We start from the raw sequence: 22,563 nt of genomic DNA, 5'->3' as shown, positions 1-22,563 counted from the left end.
AATTAAATCTTAAAAAAAAAAAAAAGTGTATATTCTTCCAGCTATATTCCAATTTTTTTTTGGCTTCAAAAATTTTTCTTACTTACATAGCCTGTATTGTAATTTTTAATAATTAAAACTCTATTCTGGTTTAATAAAGGAACCCATCTCCCTTCCTCCTCCTTTCTCCTTCCCCCACTATTTTCTGACTGTCCTTACGAGTCTATTGTTCCAGATGAATTTCGCAAACATTTTATCAGTACAGACAGCTCTGATCGGAGTTCTAGCTTTCAAGCGTTTTATTTGGGCTACTTACGAAAACAATCTGGTTTGGTCTATTTGTTACGTAACCACACCTGGACGCTTTTCACTACTTCCGATCACTTCCCAGTTCCTGGCGCTCTGGACAGGCCACGATATAATCTGCAGACAGCGGTCATTTTATCTCCTCTTTCCTTATGGCCATTTCTCCCCCCTCGTCCTACTGCACTGCGCAGGCCTCACGACACCGTATAAAACAATAAGGGTGAGAGCCGTAATAATTGTTCCTGAAATTAACAGGAAAGTCTCTGATGCTTAACTGTTAAGGGCGACGTCTGCCATCGTCCAAGGCGATTACTGGTGATCCTCTTAATCAGAAAGTACCCTATTCCTCGTTGATTAACCTTGAGAACGGATGTTTGATTTTTACCAACTTAGAATTATTCTAGATGGAATCCCAAGCACGTGTCTACACAGCCCAGACATCACATAAGAAGATGAGGTTATACATACCTGCTGGCCTGCTGCCCTGACCCCACCAAGTTACAGAAGAGGACTAGCACCTTGTTCTCGCTATGGACGGGCAGGGATGACCGCGGACCCTCACGGGCTGCCAAGCGTGGGGAGACCGACAGACCAGATGGATGAGCTAAAGAGAGAGAATTATGTTCGTGGTCTTAAAAGACTTCGCTGGGGTGCAACTCTGGCTTCTCCAGCCCCTGTTCTCTTTGAGCGTCTATCAACCACCATTGGGAGATGCTAGAGCGCTTTGAGGAGAGAGATATTAGGTATGTGGCACCTGTGCCCTCTGGTACCTGTTACACCAAGATCACATACGTGGTAGTGAATCTGCCATCGTGTTCAGCCAGTAATATTAAAACATGGGCAGGAAAGTTAATTAACACTTCCCAAAGTCGATCCGAAAAACACCCCAAAATGATTTTGGTTGCTTTTATGCCTGAATCAGAGAGCCACGACTTGGCAGGGGCTTTCTCAGCCCACGAAAGGAGGAGAGAGAAGGTGAGAACCTTTACCCTCATTTTCCAATCGTTCTGAAAATTAGACTTCTAAAGCACAGATGTGTCACCTTTGATTGAACTTGAAATGAGGGTCTTTTCATTGAACTGTAACATAATCAGGGCCGGTCAAGGCCCTGCTCCAGATTCCAGGCTCAGGGGCTCCCTGTTGACGCAGAGCAATGACAGATATCTGGTTCCCACAGCCTGCCATGGAGGCCGGCTGAGGACATGGACCAGGACACAGGATCAACTTGAGCTGTGTGGCAACACGGGCAGAGGGTCCTCCAAATATGGGCCTTCTTGACCGGCTAATTGGGCCAGAATATAAATTGAACTGCAGTCAAAGGCTGTCAGATACTGATCTTCTCGGCCAGTCCTAAGTTCAGGAAGTGGGACTGTTAACAAAAGTCATTTAGGGGCGCCTGGGTGGCACAGCGGTTGAGCGTCTGCCTTCGGCTCAGGGCATGATCCCGGCGTTATGGGATCGAGCCCCACGTCAGGCTCCTCTGCTATGAGCCTGCTTCTTCCTCTCCCACTCCCCCTGCTTGTGTTCCCTCTCTCGCTGGCTGTTTCTATCTCTGTCGAATAAATAATAAAATCTTTAAAAAAAAAAAAAAAAGTCATTTAATAACCTCTTCGGCCATCTGCTGCTCTAATTTGTAAACGTTTGATTTGAAGACTAGACCTTGAACTACAAGAATCCTGAAGACAAAATCCTGAATAGTGATGCTCATTCTCAAAGGGTGGTCTCGGGACCAGGGGCAGCAGCAGCCCCCTGGGAACTTGTTAGATATGCAAAATCTCGGGTCCCACCCCAGACCTACCGAACCAGGAACTCAGTGTGGAAGACCCAGAACTCTGCCTTCACGAGCTTTCCACGTGACTCTGACAGTCACCAAGGTCTTGAGAACCCCTGACTGACTGAATAATTTTTAATCATCAACCACCTATACAGCAAACATCAGAGAAAATAAACCCGACGGGCCCAAGTACTACTGTACCTGAGAGCATCTCCTGGCCAGGTGGTGGAGGCGCGTGGAAGGCATACACGTTATCTCCCTCGGAGATGGTATTCAGGTCCTCTTCATCGAAGAACGACCGCTGGAATCCAGTGGGACACAGTTCAACCAAGATCACCTGGAACGAGGAGGATCATTTTCCCATCTTGATTTCTCAAAGGGAACTTAAGCAAGAAATCTAAAAGTGGGGGCAGTCGTTAAGTGTCTGCCTTTGGCTCAGGGCGTGATCCCGGCATTCTGGGATCGAGCCCCACATCAGGCTCCTTCCTAGGAGCCTGCTTCCTCCTCTCCCACTCCCCCTGCTTGTGTTCCCTCTCTCGCTGGCTGTCTCTGTCAAATAAATAAATTAAATCTTAAAAAAAAAAAAAAGAAATCTGAAAGTGACTGATAATCTTTTACCCTTTCCTCCCTTCTAAGAGAGAAATACGACTTATTCATAATAAAACAGAGGAGGCATAACAATTAGATTGACCACAGAGGATCGCAATGGCAACAACAGAATCTCAGACTGCTGAGCGAAGGGATGGGGGAAGACAAAGGAGGGGGGAGGGGCGGGATCTCAAGTTTATACCCAGCTAAACTATCAGGCAAGCAATAAGAATAAAATAAAGCTCTCTTCAGATTAAAAGTTAAAAGTGGTTACCATGAACAGATCTCTACTGGAAGAACTTCTAAATAGGCTTGCCAACTTTTTTCACAACGTGGCGTATGCGGAACATGATTTTACGGAACACAGAGGTAAGCAGAAGTTGCTCTCATAGCAGAGAGAAGAGGATATTGGTTAACGTAAACACATACTGACTGCATAAGTCCCTAATAATAACCAGTACTAGTACTACAACCAGGGAGAAAGGGGAGGAGGGATTAAAATACTGGACAATAACATCCATCCACAATAAAAATAAAAAAGGTGGAAGGGAGATTAAAGCACACCAAGATCCTTGCATTGTTTGGGGAAATTAACACACGACTTGGCTAATTCCGCATGTTGACATTTTAAGGATAACCACCAAATAAGCATAGAAATAGACTATACAGGTCCTAAACCAGAAGAAATGGAGTAAAAATTGCTCTTTTCTATAAAAGAGGCAGTAAAGGAGAGGGAAAGGAAACAAAGAAGAAGCAGGATAAACAGAAAGCATAAAATAAATCCAAATATATTCATGATGGTAGACAACGTAAGAGGCATAACCCTGCCAGTTAAAATATCAAAACAGATTTTAAGTTCCAATCAGAATGCTCACACGTGCACTTAGGAATCCCTAAGTGACGCCTACCTCCCTGAACAAACACATCACACCTCGCAAATTCCTGACGATTCTTTGACTCTCGTAATTATTCAAACTCGATGTCGCACCCCCCTTTCAGTATTCTTTTTACTGCCCTTTCTTCCCCAAGACTCTCACCCACTGTCCTGTTCTCTCTCTCTCTCTCTCAATATATCCCCGAAGAGTGCTTTGAGTTCACCAAGCAAGATACACACCTTTTCCCCCCACTTGAATCCTCGTAAACACGGTGATAAGATTAGAGGCACTGCCTGGGTGGGGGCTGGAAGGAGCCCACAGAGCGAGTAATCGTGGTGGTTACATGGATGGATGTACAGGGAAAAATTCAACAAACCATAACCTCAAGGCGCGTGCCCCTTATTTTACGCGTTACTCAGCAGGAAGGCTATATTTTTTACCCGAAATTTTTTAATTTGAAAAAAATGCCACGAGGTCAACAGGGAAGTGTAAAAGTTGCATTTTCTAGTCAAAGACACAGGGGACCAATGGCTTACGTCGTCCAAGGTCAGAAAACAGAAGAGCCCTAATCCAAACCCTTCCTATTACGCCACGTGGCTGTTGACCACCATCACCTCCACCCTGCCCTTGCATGGGGGCCTCTGTTACGAGTTCTGCCCTCAAAGTCACAGTAAATCCAACCTCTTTACCAGGACTCCTTAAAAAAAAAAAATTAAAAATAAAATTAAAAAAAAAAAAAAGCACAGCACTATCCCACTCTTCCTTAAACCTCCTCTCTCGAGTTTCACATCCTCAGTAGCTCCTCCTTTTTCACTGACGGCCCCTTCAGAATCCTGGTTTGTACGCTCAGGAGGGAAAATCCACAGCAGTGGCTCGGCCTCTGAAATCCCACCATCTGCGTCAAATCCTGGGTCAGCGCTAACTAGTGGCATGACCTTGAACAGGTCACTCAACCTCTCAGTGCGTCCTCCTTGCTCACTGATAAAATGAGGACCATTGTATTGACCGCACCAGGTGGTTGTGAGGACTGAACGGGCTGTGAATACCGAGCTCACAAAATGGCGCCCAGCTCTTGGGAAGCACCACTGAGCATTTCCGGGCATTGGAATTACTAAGATCGTCACCATCATCACGGGTCCTCGTCCTTTTCTGGTAATTCTGAGTAAATGCAGGGAGAGGTCAAGGCTCAGTCATCAAGACGCCAGGGGTGACCAATCAAACAGAAACTCCTGAGTCACGAGGGAGTCACCTGGGAACCAGAAATGAGTCTCAACAGCCCTAGACAGCCGGCCCAGTTAGCGTCCCGTCATTCAGTGACCAGGCCCCCATGCCATTCCATCCCACCTCATCCGCAGGGACGCCGCCTTCCTCTGCAACGATCTTCCTCAGGGCTGCTACTGTGCTGAGGATCGGCACGGCCAGGCCAACCCGCAGGAACCGCTGGCTCTTAGAGGGGAAGACCAAGGTGACGCTCAGGAATCTGGAAAATAGGAAGGCGTCCACATCCTTAAAGGACGGACCTGAACTGAGAACACCATTGACATTGGGTCAAGTCCAATACTTGGGCTAATCTCGGCTTCCTGGTTGGGTCACTGTACTTTAGGTATGCTGTCACCAGGTGGCAGCGGAGAGCCAAGTCGCCAAGGGTATCAGCTCAGTGTAGTTTTCCAGAGTTAAAAAAAAAAAAAAAAAAGGAACTTGATTAAGAATCACAGTACAGACCTGTGATCTCAAGGTTCTGTTTGTCAAACAGATCACGGTAAGCAAAAACAAACTTGGAAATCTGAGATGGAAAAGGGTCAAGTTTCTTCCTACGGTTCGACAGTATTGATGATGCCCTCCTTACTGAAATTCTCTTTGGTAACAGGACACTTTCTCTTCTGCCACCCCGCCCCCTGGACACTTTTCCCTTGGACACTCTCTGGAATCTCTAGTTCTCCCTCCTGTTGTCCCCACTAGCACCCTGGGGCTCCCTCCTCCAGCTCCTGCTTCTCCTGTTCCTTCCTGCAACACTCGTCACATTCATACAGCTCACTGCCACAGCTGGGACTGGGACCCCGGGCAGTCTAGCCCCAGAGTCAGTGGTCCCAACCCCTGTCCTATGCTTCATGAGGCCAAGAATCTTAGCTCACATCCATCAGCAGGCATCCGCCCTGGTCATGTCACCGAAGAAAGGACAAGCCAGTGTCACATGTGTAGCACAGAGGAGAAGCCATACAGGAACTGGGAGCACAAATGGGGTTTACGGTGCCAGGAAAGGCTTTATGAAGCTTTGGACCTTCAGTTGCATCCTAAAGACGGGGGACTGTCAACAGGGGGAGGGCTAGAGAGACGGTATTTTCGGAGGTGGAGGACACAAGGAAGAAATGCCACCGTCTCAACAGCAGCGTAGGACTCACCAAACTTCCCTGACATTGACACTGCCCAGATACCTTAAAGGCTTTCAGACCTAGGCTTCTGGAATGCCTGTACTGTGTGCCTCGTTCGCTTATAAAGCCGAGCCTGCCATGCCTCTTACCTGACCCTACTACCCTCCTCTTTCCTGTTTCTCCCTCCTCTCCTTCGCCACCCCCTTCCCTTGTTCCTTTGCTCCTTAAAGAAACCGCTTCCTTGCACCTTCATGAAGAGCAAAAAGGATTTGGAAACAAAGCAGGGAAAAGCAGGTGGTGACAGATTTTTTTTTCAGATCTGCCCCTGGTTCTGCTGAGGGGTACCGACCAGCCCGTGCCCGCTTCTGAGTGAGCCAAACACGGAAGCCCGGCTACGGCATGACAGACAGCGCTGCGGATAATTCCTTCGTCGGCTGAGGAAGGGACGCAGTAACCGTTCACTTGGTCACATTGGGTCGCCAAATATCGCCCGCTTTCTAAGGCTGGTTTCTGCAGACATGCTGGCTGAGGTTCGCAAGAGACAGAACAGGTGCGAGGCCAGAAGGCTCCCAGGAAGGACGAAGGACGGGAGTCAAGTGCGCCGCCCGTGATACTCACGTACCTTGTCTGACGCAAGGGGATGGGTAGTGACACGCATAGGAAGGGGTCGAAGGTGTTGCTCTGTTTCAGGCAGTGGGGACAGGTCAAGGAGGATCTGGGAGGGCAGGAAAAAAAAAGAGTTTCAAGCTGAATCGCACTCAGTTTGGCAGAACCTCAAAAAGGTTAAGTACAAAATTGCCACGTGATCCAGCCATTCCCCTCCCAGATAAGTACCCAAAAGGAGTTGAAAACAGGTATATCCGTACAAATACTTGCACACCAATGTTCACAGCAGCACTATTCACAAGAGCCAAACGGCGGACACCACCCGAGTGTCCATCAGCGGGTAACGGTATAAATCCAGAACAGGTAAAGCCACGGAGATGGAAAGCAGACTGGTGGCTGCCAGGTGCAGGGGAGGTGAGGGGAGGGGAGGGCTTAACGGGCATCAGCTTTTCTGGGGGTGATCCAAATGGTTAGGAATGAGACATAGGTGCTGGTTGCACAATGTCTCGTACGTGCCACGAAACTCTACGCTTTAAAATGGTCAACTTTACGTTACGTGACTTTCACCTCAATTTTTTTAAAAAAAAGTTTTAATCACACGCGGCAGTGTGCTGAGTACGGGAAGGGAAGCAAAAACCCCTCCAGACAGAAACAGCAGGCTGCCTTGCACGCCGGAGGAATCTTAGGACCGTGCCTTCCCCTGGTTCTCAGCCTCCCTGTGCTCCAGGATCACAAAGGAAGCTTTCCTAAAAACGCAAATATCTCAGCCCTCCTCCCCTAGAGTTTGTCCCAGGGGAGCCCAGGGATAGGCTCAGACATCAGGATGTCAACGGCTCCCGAGACACTGGGGCTCAGCCAGGGTGCAAAACCACCGATGGAGTTCACCCTCCTCGTCGGACCAGTGAGGCAACCAAGCTTGGAGAAAAGCAACTAATATAGTAAAAAGAGTTAATATCAAAGCAGTGTTTACGAAGAATTGGGCATTATTCTGATCACTGTGCTTGTATTAACCCACGTACTACCCACAACCACCAGTATTATCCCCCATTTGACAGACAAGAAAACCGAAGCAGAGAGAAGTTAAGCAACTTTCCCAAGGGCCACACAGCTCTTAAGCGGCAAAGCTAGGCTCGGGTTCCGGAGGCCACACTCATCACCGTTCCTCCAGGGTCTTTAGTATAAGCAGATGAGGTATCAATTGTTTCAGAGAGTAGATATACACACAGTTGACTTATTTTTTTTTTTTTAAGATTTTATTTATTTATTCGACAGAGATAGACATAGCCAGCGAGAGAGGGAACACAAGCAGGGGGAGTGGGAGAGGGAGAAGCAGGCTCATAGAGGAGGAGCCTGATGTGGGGCTCGATCCCAGAATGCCGGGATCACACCCTGAGCTGAAGGCAGACGCTTAACCGCTGTGCCACCCAGGCGCCCCCACACAGTTGACTTATAACTTGAAGCTTTCAAATTTAACACTCCCTTACTTAAGAGCATGTCCCTGAGAGCAAAGTGCGATTTTTATATTCCCCATGGGGACTCCAGTTTTATTTCCTTAATCCTATGACGCACCAAAGTCTGCCAAGCCGTAAGGGATTTCCGGATGCTATGGGGCATCCTGAAATCTACACGGCCTTCATCCTTGGGGAAAACGGACCAGCACCCCGCTGACAGTCATGAGCTTATACCATAGTCAGCAAGGAAAATGGAGCTGGTATCCCAACAAGGTTTCGAGTCTCCGCAGGGAGTCCAGGCGGAGTGGTTTCCCACTGAGAAGAGAATGGGAAAAACCAGAGAGAAGCAAGAAACCCTGAGGTTTTCAGGGTGCTGGCCATGGTGACCCTAAGAGAGCTGGCCAGAGCAGGTCAGCTCCCCGGAGGGGACAAGTTAACAGCATGCCATCCATGACTTTAGAAAACAGACCCGAGTATTTAATGTCCAATAACTTGCTCCCTCTGGTAAATTTCCCCTTGGGAAAACCATGGTAATGTTTTGGTAAAAATGGTATATCAGACATCGAGCTCCAGGTGGTAGGGGGATGTGACGGTTGTGGGGTCCCCTCTGCCACCCTCTTTCTCCTGATCCTTCTCCTACGTTCACCCATTGTGTATCTGAGAAAGTCTAACAGGGATTGCTGCCTGTAATAGGGACCAGATCAGACTTTCTGTGGCTAAAAGCCACAAGTGACAAAGAAATGAAAACACACACACACACACACACACACACACACACACACACACACACACGTCCTCCCGCAGCCAAAACTCCTACGTAGCACTAATCCTTGGTTATTAAACTCACAGACGTTTTTAGGTTGTGGTAATAACCATATGGGAAAAACCAATTATTTCTCCTCTAGTCCATAACCTAGTCTAGCACCCTAATCCCATTCCTCGTCCTCTCCTCCAGCCAGAGTCAAAAATCCCGACACCCTAAAAAGGAGGGGAGGGAGAACCTCAGTGAACAGAGATCTCTGAATTAACCCACAATAAATCCTCCAGCTTCCAATTTCATAAAGAAGGGCTGATACTGATGAGGGAACAGAAGGCAAGCTGAGCACAAGGCAGAAGCTGACACCCCGCAAACCCGCCCCCATGGGATGTAAGTAACATTCCTCAGGCACTCCTGGCTGCCCTAAGGAAAAACAAATAGTTAACTCACAGAGATCACAATCCTGCAAGACCTGAGTCTCCCTCAGTTTACAAATCTCTTAGCAATCTACAAGAACAAAGCATTTCTATCAATAACGTAGCTTCCAGAAGGAAATGTAGGTACAATTAAATGTCCTTGTAACCTGCAGCCCATTGACAGATACTTGAGGGGGGCAGAGTATAATGTTCCTCCAGGAAGTTCCCCACTACCTTCCTGTGAATGCCTTGCTAGAGGGAAAAACAACCTTGACAATGGCAGGGCCTCCGGTATCCCGGGAATCTTCTTTAGCATATGAACGTTCCTTCTCAACCTCCCTTTTTCCTTACGTCCCCCAACCCCATAGCATATAATCAGCCACCCCTCACAACCCGGGGCAGCAGCCCTTTCTGCCCATGGGCCCTGTCCCCGTGCTTTAATAAACCACCTTTTTGCACCAAAGACGTCTCAAGAATTCTTTCTCCGTCCTCGGCACCGGGCTCCACCCCACTGAACCTCACCTATATTCCGAAACTACATCAATACCACCGCGAGGTTCCATCACCCGCCAGCCCTGCCCAGCGGAGAGGAAGGCTTATGAGCGCCCAGAGCCACAGGGACCGCCACTTGGCCCCACCGGCCACCCTGGAAAATCACTTCCCACAGCTCAAAAGCCCTCACCGAGACGGACATCCCTACCTCGATTTTTTCTTTACTCCAGATGATCCCGCACAAAGTGGCTATTTTTAGCTGTCACTGGTTCCTTTTTTGAAGCTCGAACACCTCGCTTCTTACTCATCATCCTACGGGAACCTATCCAAAGGGCACCTGCAATCCTTAATACTCAATCAACTTTAATGTTCCTTCCTCAGGAATCCTCCCCCGACTCACCCCACACCAGTCAGAGACCATGTGATATAGTGACTTATAATGAGAAATATGTCTTTGGTCTTTGTCCCAGTTCCCGGCACTGAGCTCCTAAAACCCTTGGAATTACCTAAGGGATGAGCCCTGGGGCAAAAAGTGCATCTTTTGTTACTTGTAACAAGCCCTAGACAACGCCACCCACCCGGGAGTTCTGTTAATGAGGTGGTTCAGGGATGGCCCCTAGGTCACCAAGGATGGGGGCTGGTTGCCAGGGGAACCTACCGGGATTAGAGGGTGGGCACTTTCAGGGGAGGAAAGGGGCTCCCAGAGGCTGAGTTCATCACTAAGGGTCAATGATTCCATCAATCACAGGTAGGTAATGAGACTTACTGGAAAGCCCTAGCAGGAGGGGTTTGGACAGCTTTGAATCCATGGAGGGGCTGGGGGGGGGGGGGGGGGGCCAGAGAGGACACAGCAGCTCGGCACCCCCTCCCACGTACCTGGCCCAGCACAGCCCATCCCGCTGTTTCTGAGTCGTACCCTTTTATAGCTAATTGCTAATCTCTGGATGTGGGGACTGATGCTGTAAACAGTGTCAGATTGGAGTTACACTGCAGGACGCCCGGCGGCGTGCATGTGGAGCCCCCGAACAGCCTGGTGTGGGGAAAGCGCCCAGCGCCCACACACCTGACACCTGCAGGTTTGTTAAGTACCCCGGGAGAGAGAGAGAGAGAGTAGTATAAAGGAAAACAGGAGTTTTCTTCCTTTCACCTGGGTCACATGCACCTCAAATCACCTGCCAGCTACGTAACCCCATAAAAACCCAGGAGTCACCCTAGATTCTCCCCTTTCCCTCGGTGCCTCCCCCTTGCACCTTAAAGTCATGAGCAACACATTTCGGGCTGCCCACCTCTCTCCACCTCCTCGGGCACCCCTGGATCCCAGGCACCATCCCTCTCCCACGGTCCCGCAGCCGTCCAACTGCCAGTCCTGCCTCCCTCCAGCCCCCCAAAACCACCAGCATGATCTCTGAATATGAAAATGAGAGCACCCCCGGCTTCAAATTCTGCAGCGGCTTCCTGTGCCCTTCAGAAGAAAACGCACACCTGGGCAGGGCACCTGCATGACCCGATCCCCGTCCACCCCTCCAGCCGTCCCTCCCACCCCCGCCTCCCTGGCGGCTACCTTGGCTTATCTGTCCCTTGCTGTGCCAACATCATTCCAACCCCAGGCCCTTTGCCTCTGCCGTTTTCTCTGCCTGGATGACCCTGTCCCTAGATTCATGAATAGCTGACTCCTTGTCACTCGGTTCTCGGCTCAAATGTCCCCGTCTAAAAAGAAGCCTTCCCGTACCACCTTATCTAAGGCTGGTTGCCTCCCCCACACTCCGAGGTGTGTCTTATCACCATCACGAGCCGCTGTGACCTGTGTGGTGCTACCAAACACCTGCCCCAGCAGAACGTGAGCTCCATGAGAACGGGGGCCGTGCCTTGTTCGCAGCTCCCTTCCAGCGCCGAGAAGGGAAGTGGCCCGTAGTGGGTGAAATGGCAAATATCAAGGGGGCATCTGGAATTCAGTATCTCGTGAGCATACGCGGGTATTTGGTTGGTATTGCTCGCTCGTGGGCAAGGAGCGATGCTCTTTGCTTATCCAGTGGACCAAGCACGAGAGCAGACGCTCAAATATTTGACAGAAGGGAAGAAAGGGAGCATGGGCGCCCAGGAGGGGGAGTGGGCAGAGGCAACGGAATGAGCAGAGAAATAAGCGCATCGATTGTACAAAGACACCCATGAGCGGTACCCGGTGGCAATTCTTGGTGTTCCTGCCCCGCAGTCAAACCTCCCCTGGCCTTAAACTCCCCTTTCCCTCCTAGATGTTCTTTGTCCTCCTCGCTTCTTCTCCTGTCTCAGTTTTGTTTCAAGCAGCCTTTGCTCTGGGCACCTGCATGTAAGTAAGACCGATGCCCCGTGGGTGGCTTTCGTGGCTCGAAAGGATCGGCAGCCGTGAAACCGAGGTTCGCTCTGTGCACGCCACCTCAGGAAAGAAATGGGCCTTATTGTGTACAACAATAAAATCTAGGCTCACGTAGGAGAGTTTTTAATTACCCAGTATGCTAAGTGACCAAGGGCAGCGTGTCACCAAGAGGCGGGTTCTCTGTAACCGATGGTTTCCCCGCAATCCTGACGATTGTCCTCATTTCCACATGTGAGCAGGTTCCGTGCTTGCTGAAGATGTTCCCACCCGTTAAACCCTAGTCATCCTTCAGAGCCCATCAAAGGCACGCCTCCTCCAGGAAGCCCAGGGGGATTTCTCCCCATGCCCCCCTCACTGTAATCAGTGCTTTCACTAAACCATCAGAGCACTTGGCAATATGCTGCTTTATCTGAATCTCTGAACTGTCATATATATATAAAAGCCCAAAGAGAGCTTTTCTGAAGTCAAAGGCAGTGTAATTATATATATATTTATGTCCTCCATGCTGCTGAAAGCACTGGGTAAACTGGGCTCTCTGGCTATAGGAACGAACAGGAAGGGTCTCGCCAACTTCTCAGTGATTGCCTTGCCTGTCGGGGAAGCCCTGCGCTCCGCAGTGGAAGGCCCCGGGGGTGGGATGGGAGGCCCAGGAGCCAGCAAGAAGGGAAAGAAGAAACACTAATCTCTAGAGCAGACAGGAGTTGAGTGGTTAACTGGGATTTATAATGGGAGAGAGAAGGGCGCTTGTGTTTCCCTTGTCTTGTAATCAATGGGAGACCCGTTATCAGCATTCAGGTTTGGGCGATCCATTCCAAGCCCATCCCACTCTTGCCTATATTCTTACCTATACTGTGCTTGAAAGTGGCTCTGTACGAAGCTTTGGCCTAGGGAGAGCTGAGCCGATGGTGACGGGAGGTTCTCGGGGGTTCTGGTGGCTTCGGGCTGAGGCTGCAAAGACATGAGGGAAGGAAGTAAGATTAGGAACGCTCCCATTGCTCCACCGCCTCCGGACCGCTGAGGCCTGGCCTCCTGGGTCCACATCACCTCTCCCGGGGCCGGGCTTTGCAGGACTTGGACGTTCTGTCGACTTTGCCACAATTCACAGCTCCTTTGGTCTTTGGACTTCCCAAATTCCCTCAAAGAATGTGCTGAGGGAGCAGAGCTAAAGCATGAAGCTTGGGAATGGTCCCACATACTCGGCCACCTCTGCTGTGACCTCTGTCTCAACTGGCCCCATTCGCATGGCCATCCTGCTGGGCCCCACGTGTCTATGCCTCCTGTACCTTTCACCGGGAAGGCTGCCACCACTGCAAATGTGTCCGTTCATCTCCCATCACCCACCTGCCGACCCGCCCCATCAGCATCTCCCCAGGAGCCAGTCTTCACACAAGCACTGGGCACACCAGGCTTTGCCCCTTTGACTCACGCATAAGCCTCCTTCACCCCACATCAGTCCTACTGTGCCCCTCTTTGCGTCCCCTTCTGTATTCGCTTTCTGGTGCTCCTGCAGCAAATTTGCACACACAGGGGGCTTAAAACAGCAGAAATGTATTCTCTCTCAGTTCAGGAGGCCAGACCTCCAAAATCAGCAGCCCCAGGCCACAAACGGAATGCGGAGGCTCTAGGGAATGTGTCCCTTGCCTCTCCTGGCCTCTGGTGGCTGCGGGAATCCCACAGCTGGTGGCCACATCACCCCAGGCTTTACGGCCAGCATATTCGAAGAGCGAGGGGAAAGGAACGCACGTGATGTGTAAGCACGCCAATGTCTGAAATGTAATTTAAAATGCACGAGAAGCAGTAAGAGGAGGAAAAGAATAGATGGAGTGAGGAGTATATAGGACAAATACAGATAAAGCAATTTAATTAAAACGTAAATTGCAGAGTCTAGACAGTGGGCAGGAGGCGTTCACTGTATCATTCATTCAACGTTTCCACCTGTATGGATTTTCCCTAACGAAAGCCTGGGGCAAATACTCAGGATGGAACATTCTTATTGGTCCCATGGTTTTGTGATGCTCGAGTCGACCAGCGCACAGGACGTGTGAACCGAAGCAGAAAACGGGGCTGGGGGGCGAGTCTGGCGCCACGCTGGGAGGGGAGGGGGCTCCCATGTCCTAAAGACGACTACCCAGTTTGGTAAAAGGCACAGAAGCAGGATTAAGAATCAGCCTCCGAGGGGCGCCTGGGTGGCACAGCGGTTAAGCGTCTGCCTTCGGCTCAGGGCGTGATCCCGGCGTTATGGGATCGAGCCCCACATCAGGCTCCTCTGCTATGAGCCTGCTTCTTCCTCTCCCACTCCCCCTGCTTGTGTTCCCTCTCTCACTGGCTGTCTCTATCTCTGTCGAATAAATAAATAAAATCTTAAAAAAAAAAAAAAGAATCAGCCTCCGGGCTCCAGCTGCCAGGTCCCAATCCCTCCGAAATTGCACTCCTTGGGAACACTGCCCAACCTCTGAGCCAGCCAAGTACGTCACTTAACCCCTTGGCCCCACAATTTCCCGACCGCTATGGAGGGATGCTGAATGACGGTGCCAACCTCGGAGGGATGGTCTGAGCTGAACGAGTTAACATACATATAACACTTAGAACAGGGAGCACACGGCGGGGAGTACCAGCTGGGTTTCGAACCCACGCGGCAGCGACACGCGTGGAGATGCTTTAAGCTGATGCCGTGCACACGATGCAGGAGGGCGAGTCTGGAGGAAGGACATAAATCAGGAGGCTCGAGGGCCCGGGACACAACGGGGAGGGCTGGAGCAAGAGTCATGAAGGGGGGGATGGGCTCAAGAGGCCCTATGTCCGCAGCTCATAAGGCAGCGTTCAGTGGGGCAGCAAAGAAAGGGGGAGGGGACAAGCAGGAGCAGCTCCAAGCTCCCATCTGGTGCCCTGAGAACACCTGTTCCGTTAGTGGACGAGGGAAAATCGAAGGGAGAAGTGGGTCCGGGAAGGGCACGCCGAGTTTGAGGTGATGGGGGGCTGGAAGAGGGTGGACCCTGGATGCAGAGTGGATGCTGGGATGTGTGACTGAGCAGGGCTGAGGCCCCTTCCGGAACACCAAGTCCAGTCCACGGGGAGGTGGGGAAACTCTTTAAGGGGGGGGGTCACGCCCTCCCTTTGCAAGGAACAGGCACGTGACCCAAGCGAGACCGATGGGACGGTCCTGCCTTGCCTGGGAATCACAAGCAGTGACCAAAAGCCTGAAAATAGGGATTCCAGCAGCGGTGTCCAGGCCAGAGTCCAGCAGCTCCTGCCCCTGTGACCCCCTCCCCCACCTAGGAGCTGTCTGATTCTCATTGGGTCCATGCCTGGTTCTCGTCTCCCCTCTGATCCCGCCTGCCGCACCTCTACCCTCTCTCGAGTCACCCAAAGTTGGCTGCTGTTACTTGCAGCCAAACAGCTCACAAGGATACAGGTGCTTTCTGCATCGAGGTGATAAGGTGGCGGGCCGGGAGCGGCGGTGGACGGGATCGCCCAAGACATGGTACAGAAGGAGAAGATCCTGAGCGAGGTTGGGCTGAGAGGCAGCGGGGTCATTCGAGAAGTGTGGACCAGGAGGTCAGGCCGCTGGCTCCACTCTGCTAGGAAAGTGACCCTGGGCATCTCTCTGAGCCTCATTCCATGTCTAAAAGGAACAGGAGTGGCGCGCCTGGGTGGCTCAGTCGGTGAAGTGTCTGCCTTCAGCTCAGGTCATGATCCCAGGGTCCTGGGATCGAGTGCCACATTGGGCTCCCTGCTCAGCCAGGAGTCTGCTTCTCTCTGTCCCTTTGCCTGCTGCTCCCCCGTGCTGTCAAATAAATAAACAAAATCTTAAAAAAAATAAGTAAAAGGAACGGGAATATCACATCCACTTCACAAAGTCACCATTAAAATGACAAAATTACGTGTGCATCCTGCAAGGCATACAGCAGGCGTTTTGTAAATGGTAGTTTCCTGGTCCTCTCCCCAGCCCCCTCCTATTCTTGATGCTGCAAGAGTGGCAATTTCTTTAAAATTAACTGCCCAAAGACTGCCTACATGAGACAGCCTATAGGATGGTAAAAATACGCCCTTTCCACCGGATGAAAACATTTGAGAACCATCCCGACGAGAGAAGAAAAGTGGTCCTTACATTTTCTGTTCCAGTTTCAGATACATCTCGCTGTATGGCCTTCACATGTTTTGAAACGGAAATAACCTCAAAAAGAAAGAAAAACTGCTCAGTTACAGAGGACAGTGCCTTTCCTCCCTGGAAAGGGAAAATGAAGTTTCGTGCGGGCTCTGGCTTCAGGCTGAAGCGTCCCCTGCCGGGCCTCCGCAGGCGGCCCAATTTTCTGAGGGCAAATTTCAGGAGACGCCTCCACCCCCAGCGCAGAGAAAGATCTTTTCTGGTCTCAATCAGGTCAAGCGAAGAGCCGGGCAAGCTCCCCTCTGTGGCCCACAGCCAGCCACCCCCCTATTCTTGCCTGGGTCCTCAAGCCTTGGCCCGTGCAAGGGATGGAAAGCAGCCAGAGGGGCCCAAAGCAACGAGCAAGGGGCAGAGGGGGCTGCAGGCAGGTCGAGCCCAAAGTCTGGATTTTGTGCGAAGTACAACAGAAAGCCATCAGAGAACTTTAAGGAGAGTGACATGATCTTTTTGTCCTTTCTCAAAAGATGCCCCTGGCTTCAGTGTGGAGACCATGTAGTAGGAGGACGCCGTGGGGACTGGAAGGCCAACTATGGCTGCTTTCGTGTGGGTCCTCAAGTTGGTAAGAAGAATTACTGGCCGGTCCTCTCCGCTTAAAGAAACTCAAGGCTACCTTAAAGAAAGGCCTGGGGGCGGCGTACTGAGCTTGGGGGCAAGGGCTCCAGAGCAGAGGGTCTCAAGCAGTGGGTGCTTCTGCCCCCAGGGGGCACTGTTTGTCAATCACGACTGGGGGGTGCCACCAACATCCTGTGGGTAGAGGGATACTGCGGAGGCCACATGGCACAGGACGGCCCCTGCAGCAAAGAGTTACCTGGCCCCAGATGTGGGACGTGCACAGTTGGAGAAACCCTGCTCTACAGTCACATTTCCTGGATGTGGAACCCGGCTCTCCCACGTCCCTGCTGTGTGACTTGAGGCAAGTTACTTCACCTCTCTGTGATCTTCCCTGCCTACCCGTAAGCCCAATACCTCTTCCTGCCCCCAGAGGACAGCAGAGGAAGACTGAAAGGCAATTTACAAAGCTGTCTAGCCCCCTACTTTGCAGGTAGGAAGGGCTCCCTGACACTGCCAGGAAGGGAGAGGAGGGGAACACAGGACGAGAGGCTTTTCTTGGCCAGAAGAAAGGGGCGCCACTGGTCTGGCAGTCTCCTCTCACCCCAGCAGGGCGATGAGAAAAGGGATCCAGCCAGCTATGAAACGGACTCAAGTTCAAGTCTATGGCCCCCAAGTAGAAACTCAGTGACCCTGGCCAACTTCCCTAACCCTTCGTGAACTATAAAACGTGAGCTATCCTCGCAAACGTTAGAACAGGATAGCTACGCAAGGTACTCAACCACTCCAGAGTTTGCTGAATGTCTCTTATGTGTCAGTAGTGAAATAAGTCACGGAAAGCATCAAGTAGGATGCGTGGCACGTAACGAATATACAATACACAGTATCTTTTTAAAAAATACAGCATTCTGATTTCAAAATGTGTTCACTGTAAGATTATGGAATACACAGTGGACATATTTTTGGTGGACTATTTTTCTGCTTAGCATTCTTCTCTTTGGAGAAGCAACCCAGCCCAAATGCTCTCAAGACAATGTGAGCCCTGGGTCATCTGGGTGGCACAGTCAGTTTAAGAGTCTGACTCTTGATTTCAGCTCAGGTCAGGATCTCAGGGTCATGAGATCGAGCCCTGCATTGGGCTCCACACTGGGCACGGAGCCTGCTTAAGATTCTCCCTCTGCCTCTGCAGAACCAGTCTGAGAATGAAGCCAACGAGAAACAAAGAGCCAAAGACCTGGGGACATCCTCTGAGCCCCTGGATCCAGCCTTACCTGAAGCTGGTATGAGCCTTGGATTACACGTTATAAAAGCCAACAAATGCCCTTTCCTTAAGTTGGAACAAGTTAAATTTCTGTCGCTTGCAACAAAAAGGGTCTGAATAGGACACAGAAAATCACTGTATTTCAAGGAAGAATCACCTGTAAGCCCACAACCCAGAAACACAATCCCACAAAATACCCTCACTTTTGAGTGTGTGGTCCTCCCAAGTTCTGTTGCGGTGATGTTTTTGCTTTGTTTCATTTATGTGTTTTAGGGGTGACTGGGGTGGCTCTCGTGAAAATAAGAAAACAGGCTTTCAAGCCGGAACCCCTTGTGCTTGAACCCTGGCTCTGTCTCTTCTTGAGCTGTGTTGCTTTGGGAAGGTTACTCGACCTCTCTGATTCTTGGTTTACCCACATATACGGTGGAGGTAATAATCCTAGCAGCACCCCGTAAATGACAAGAGTTACTCAGACTGTATATAACTCCCCCAAGACGTGATCTGAGGAGTAACGTACAATCACTACTTCCCTTGCTCGCCGGGTCCGGCACCCTGCCGTCCTGAGCGTAAGGGCTCTCCTTGCAGCTCTGTCGAACTCTGAGCTTTTAATTACATTACATTGTTTATAAGAGGCCTATTCCTATTTGAGACATCTATGCTTCTGCCCTCCTTTTTGTAAACTCACAACTGGTTGTTTTAAAAGAGAAAGCAACGAAGATAACAGCTGGCTTTGTGGACACGCTTAAAAAAAATGACTCGGCTTCCTGAACCTTTCATTCTTTTTTCTTTTTAAATAAATATGGTAGAGAGTTAAGGTGGTGATTTGATTGGTATATACATAGCGAAATGAAGCCTACTGTCAAAGTCGTTAACATTTGCATCTTTTCAGCTACCTTTTTGTGTGTGGTGAGTGTCCCTGAAATCTAGTGTCTTAGCAAATTTCTGGTATTCGAGAAAAAATTAATTTTTTTTAATTTTATTTATTTATTTTGAGATAGAATGAAAGAGAGAGAGCACAAGTGGGGGGGAGGGGGAGAGGGAGAAGCAGACTCCCCACTGAGCAAAGAGCCCGACGCGGGGCTCGACCCCAGGACCTCGGGATCATGGGGCATCCAGATGCAAAACAAAGAAAACCGGTAAAACGGTTCTTGTGGCTGCATCTGGGATCCGTCTGGAGACACATCAAAAGCAACGTGTGTCTGATTAATTACCAAAGCTTCTGGCCCCTCCTCGATTATTCATGGATGTTGTCCTAATAACTGTGCTCACTCACGGAATGATGACCTCACTCACTTTGACTTTCTTGGGAGATAAACGGAGAGCATGAGAGCAGAACCCATCATTACTCTTTATTTAGCGAAGCCCGTAGACAACACCGCTGATGGATCAATTAACTGTGGTTGTTACCAATGATTTGGCGCTTTCTTACTCCCAAGATTTGGGGTTTCATCAAAATCGGGGAACGCTGTGTGCACACATATAACCATCCATCCTGTGTTTGGAGGAAAAAGACTGGAAGTGGTTAAATGGTACCATCTGAAATACCCATGGCTGGGACGCCTGGGTGACGCAGTTGGTTAAGCACCTGACTCTTGGTTTCAGCTCAGGTCGTGATCTCAGGGTCATGAGATCGAGCCCCACATTGGGCTCTCTGCAGATCATGGAATCTGCTTGAGATTTTTCTCTCCCCCTCTGCTCCTTCCTCTTGTATGCACTCTCTCTCTCTAAAAATAAAGAAATCTTTTTGAAAAAAGTGAAAAAAAAGAAAATAATGATTAAAAAAATGAAATATGGCCTCCGATGGCCATATGAATGCACTAATGCACAGAATATAGACAAAAAGGAGATTTTTCAAACTTTAAAATGAAAGGAAGACCCTATTCACTAGATCCCTGGGATGACAGAGGATGAGAAATCCTGCTGTGGGAGGACATGTCACGCCTACAGCCTACAGAGCTAAGTGAAAGGGGCACGGAACAGCTCTGTGTACCCAGGAGCCAGAGTACACAGGAACCCAAGGAAGACGAATTTCAAGACCGAGTACATATTCAAGGGAAAAAGAAAAGAATACCAGATACGACATGGTGTTTCAAGAGTGACCCACCTTCTCGGACCCTGGGCTTCGGGCCGAGCCCTCCAAGTCCTCGTGCAGCCGATCCAGCAGCCAGAGCAGGAACTCCAGGGCGTCGTGCTGTGCATTGCCTTGGAACTGGGAGCCGTACTTGGAAACAGCGTTCTGAGAGGTAAGCCAAAAAGCAGAGGGTCAGTCTGGCCCCGCAGGCAACCAGGTCGGGATCTCTCAGCACCAAGTCTACCCGGGGTCACCACTCAGCCCGGAGCTGGGCTGACACCATGCAAACAGCGAGGGATGATGGGGCGCCTGGGTGGCTCAGTCGTTAAGCGTCTGCCTTTGGCTCAGGGCGTGATCCCAGCCGTCTGGGATCGAGCCCCACGTCAGGCTCATCCTCTGGGAGCCTGCTTCTTCCTTTCCCACTCCCGCTGCTTGTGTTCCCCCTCTCACTGGCTGTCTCTCTGTCAAATAAATAAATCAAATCTTTAAAAACAAAACAAAACAAAAAACAGCGAGGGATGAGAATGTTCCGGCTGAAGCCTGCTCTTGGGAGACCGTGTCCGCAAATGCTATTGGGGCGTTCTGTATAGATGACACCTGCTGACCAATGTCCTGTCCTTTGCAAACCCACAGGGCTGTGCTGGTTGAATATCTGGACGCGCTTGTCCCTTGATGGCGAGGACGCTTGCTCCCCTGGCTGCCTCCATCAGTCTATCTCTATCCCTGGCACTCAGCTCCTGCTACCGGTGGAAGCAGCTTGCCCTGCTGTCTCCCTCGGTGACCTATTCACTCCCGTGGCTCTGGCTCTGTTTGGGAAAGACTGCACGGTGGCGGCACAGTGAACTGGGCTGCCCTAAACACGCACGTACCCCCTCAGTGCCTCTTTCTAGTGGGTGTGAAATCAAACTTCTGTGGTTAGATCGCACGATGGCCAAGCCCGTCTTTCACCACTTTCGTCAATATTTATTCAGTTCCTACCACGTGCCAGATACTATTGCAGGGACTGGGGTTACAACAATGAAAACGAGGTGCACAATAGCCACGGCGCTTACGTTCCCTCTGCCCGTCCTGTTAAATTGTGCTGCAACTTTGTCATTTTCTATGGGAAGGCATATTCCGGGATTTTTTTTTTTTTTAAGGTTTATTTCAAAGGGTAACATATGGACAGACTTAAAAGAATTCAAGACATAAAAAAAGATGATCGTGAAAAGTCTTCCCTCCACCCAGCCCCCCAGCTCTGGGTGCCCGTCCCCAGAGGGAGGCCACTCTCAGCGTTTTCTCAAGCATCTTTCCAGGGAACTTTTAAAAAAATTTTTAAATGCATGTGCAAGAATGAGAGTGAGCAAATCCCCTTGTCCGTGTGTGCACATACACGCAGGTGCACATAACATTGTGGTTGTTTGCTGCCCCCCTCCCGCCCCCCCAGATGCAGCCAGACATCAAGCCCCGCCCCACGCAGGGCTGTCCTGGGCTCCCGCCTGCCCACGGGACGTCTGAGTTGTGGACTTAGCTGAGCCTCACTGTGGCCAACCAAATCAAGCAGCCTGGGCTTTTTCCTTTTTCTCTCCTTAACCCTTCCACCGGGATTTAAAGGAAACTTTAGGGTATGACAAAGCAAAATTCAAGACTGAATTAGCTGAAAGAGTGGCTCGGAGTCTTTATTCCAGTCACTCTAGTTTGGGGTTCACTAGCCGATCTAGTCTGGATTCTTCCTCCAGGCTTCTTGTCCTTTGACCTCCACATAGGGCTGCCAGATTAGGCAAATCAAAATACAAGGGGCTCAGTTAAATTTGAATTTCAGAGAAGCAATGACTGTGTTTTGCGTAAGTATGTCTCATGCAGTATTTGGGATATATTTATACTAAAAAGTTATTCATTGTTTATTTGAAATTCAAATTTAACTGCGGGTTGCATTTTACCTGGTGACCCCACGCCTAGCCACCCTCAACATCCCACTCTGTCTATCCTTAGTACCAGCGTTCCCTCCCCGGGGGAGTAGCCACCTGCAGCTCAAAATCTCCCAAACCAGCTCTTCCTCTTCACATCAGTGCCCTCTTGTAGATTCGCTCTTGAACCCACGTCGGTCAGTGCCAAGCATTCTGGAATCTGGTTCCCACTCTGTCTCTGTGGCCCCTCGGTAGAAACCCATTCCTGCCAGAGTCCTAAATGCAGCTGACCCGGATGACAATACCTTCCCTGCACAGGAGCCCGTTCCGGACTCTCCCCCTGCCGGCCCTCCGCCTGCACCCCTGCACCGGAGCATAGCCCAGCTGGATAACTTCACGCCTCTTGTATGTCTTCACTGGAAAAGTGTCTGTTCATATCTTCTGCCCATTTTTTGATTTGTTTATTTGTTTCTCGTGTATTGAAGTTTGAGAAGTTCTTTGTAGATCTTGGATACCAGTCCTTTATCTGTAGTGTCCTTTGCAAATATATTCTCCCATTCCGTGGGCTGTCTCTTAGTTTTTTTGACTGTTTCCTTGGCTGTGCAGAAGCTTTTTATCCTGATAAAGTCCCATAAGTTCATTTTATCTTTTATTTCTCTTGCCTTTGG

The 22,563-nt window shown here is 50.1% G+C and overlaps 1 protein-coding gene across 1 annotated transcript in view; it reads right to left on the bottom strand.

Moving 5' to 3' along the window:
• Positions 1-22,563, bottom strand: part of USP43 (ubiquitin specific peptidase 43) — a 54,411-nt gene that overhangs the window by 24,325 nt on the left and 7,523 nt on the right. The window contains exons 3-9 of the mRNA XM_034647279.1: positions 20,043-20,174; positions 16,072-16,137; positions 12,808-12,911; positions 6,514-6,606; positions 4,867-5,002; positions 2,261-2,396; positions 754-889 (exon numbers count right to left, since the gene is read on the bottom strand). Coding sequence (XP_034503170.1) covers positions 754-889; positions 2,261-2,396; positions 4,867-5,002; positions 6,514-6,606; positions 12,808-12,911; positions 16,072-16,137; positions 20,043-20,174 — 803 coding nt within the window. The remainder of the gene's footprint in view (positions 1-753; positions 890-2,260; positions 2,397-4,866; positions 5,003-6,513; positions 6,607-12,807; positions 12,912-16,071; positions 16,138-20,042; positions 20,175-22,563) is intronic.

The sequence above is a fragment of the Ailuropoda melanoleuca genome, chromosome 17 (assembly GCF_002007445.2).
Source record: "Ailuropoda melanoleuca isolate Jingjing chromosome 17, ASM200744v2, whole genome shotgun sequence".
Taxonomy (NCBI): domain Eukaryota; kingdom Metazoa; phylum Chordata; class Mammalia; order Carnivora; family Ursidae; genus Ailuropoda; species Ailuropoda melanoleuca.
The sequence above is the reverse complement of the archived record's forward strand: the minus strand, read 5'-3'. Positions and strand labels throughout refer to the sequence as shown.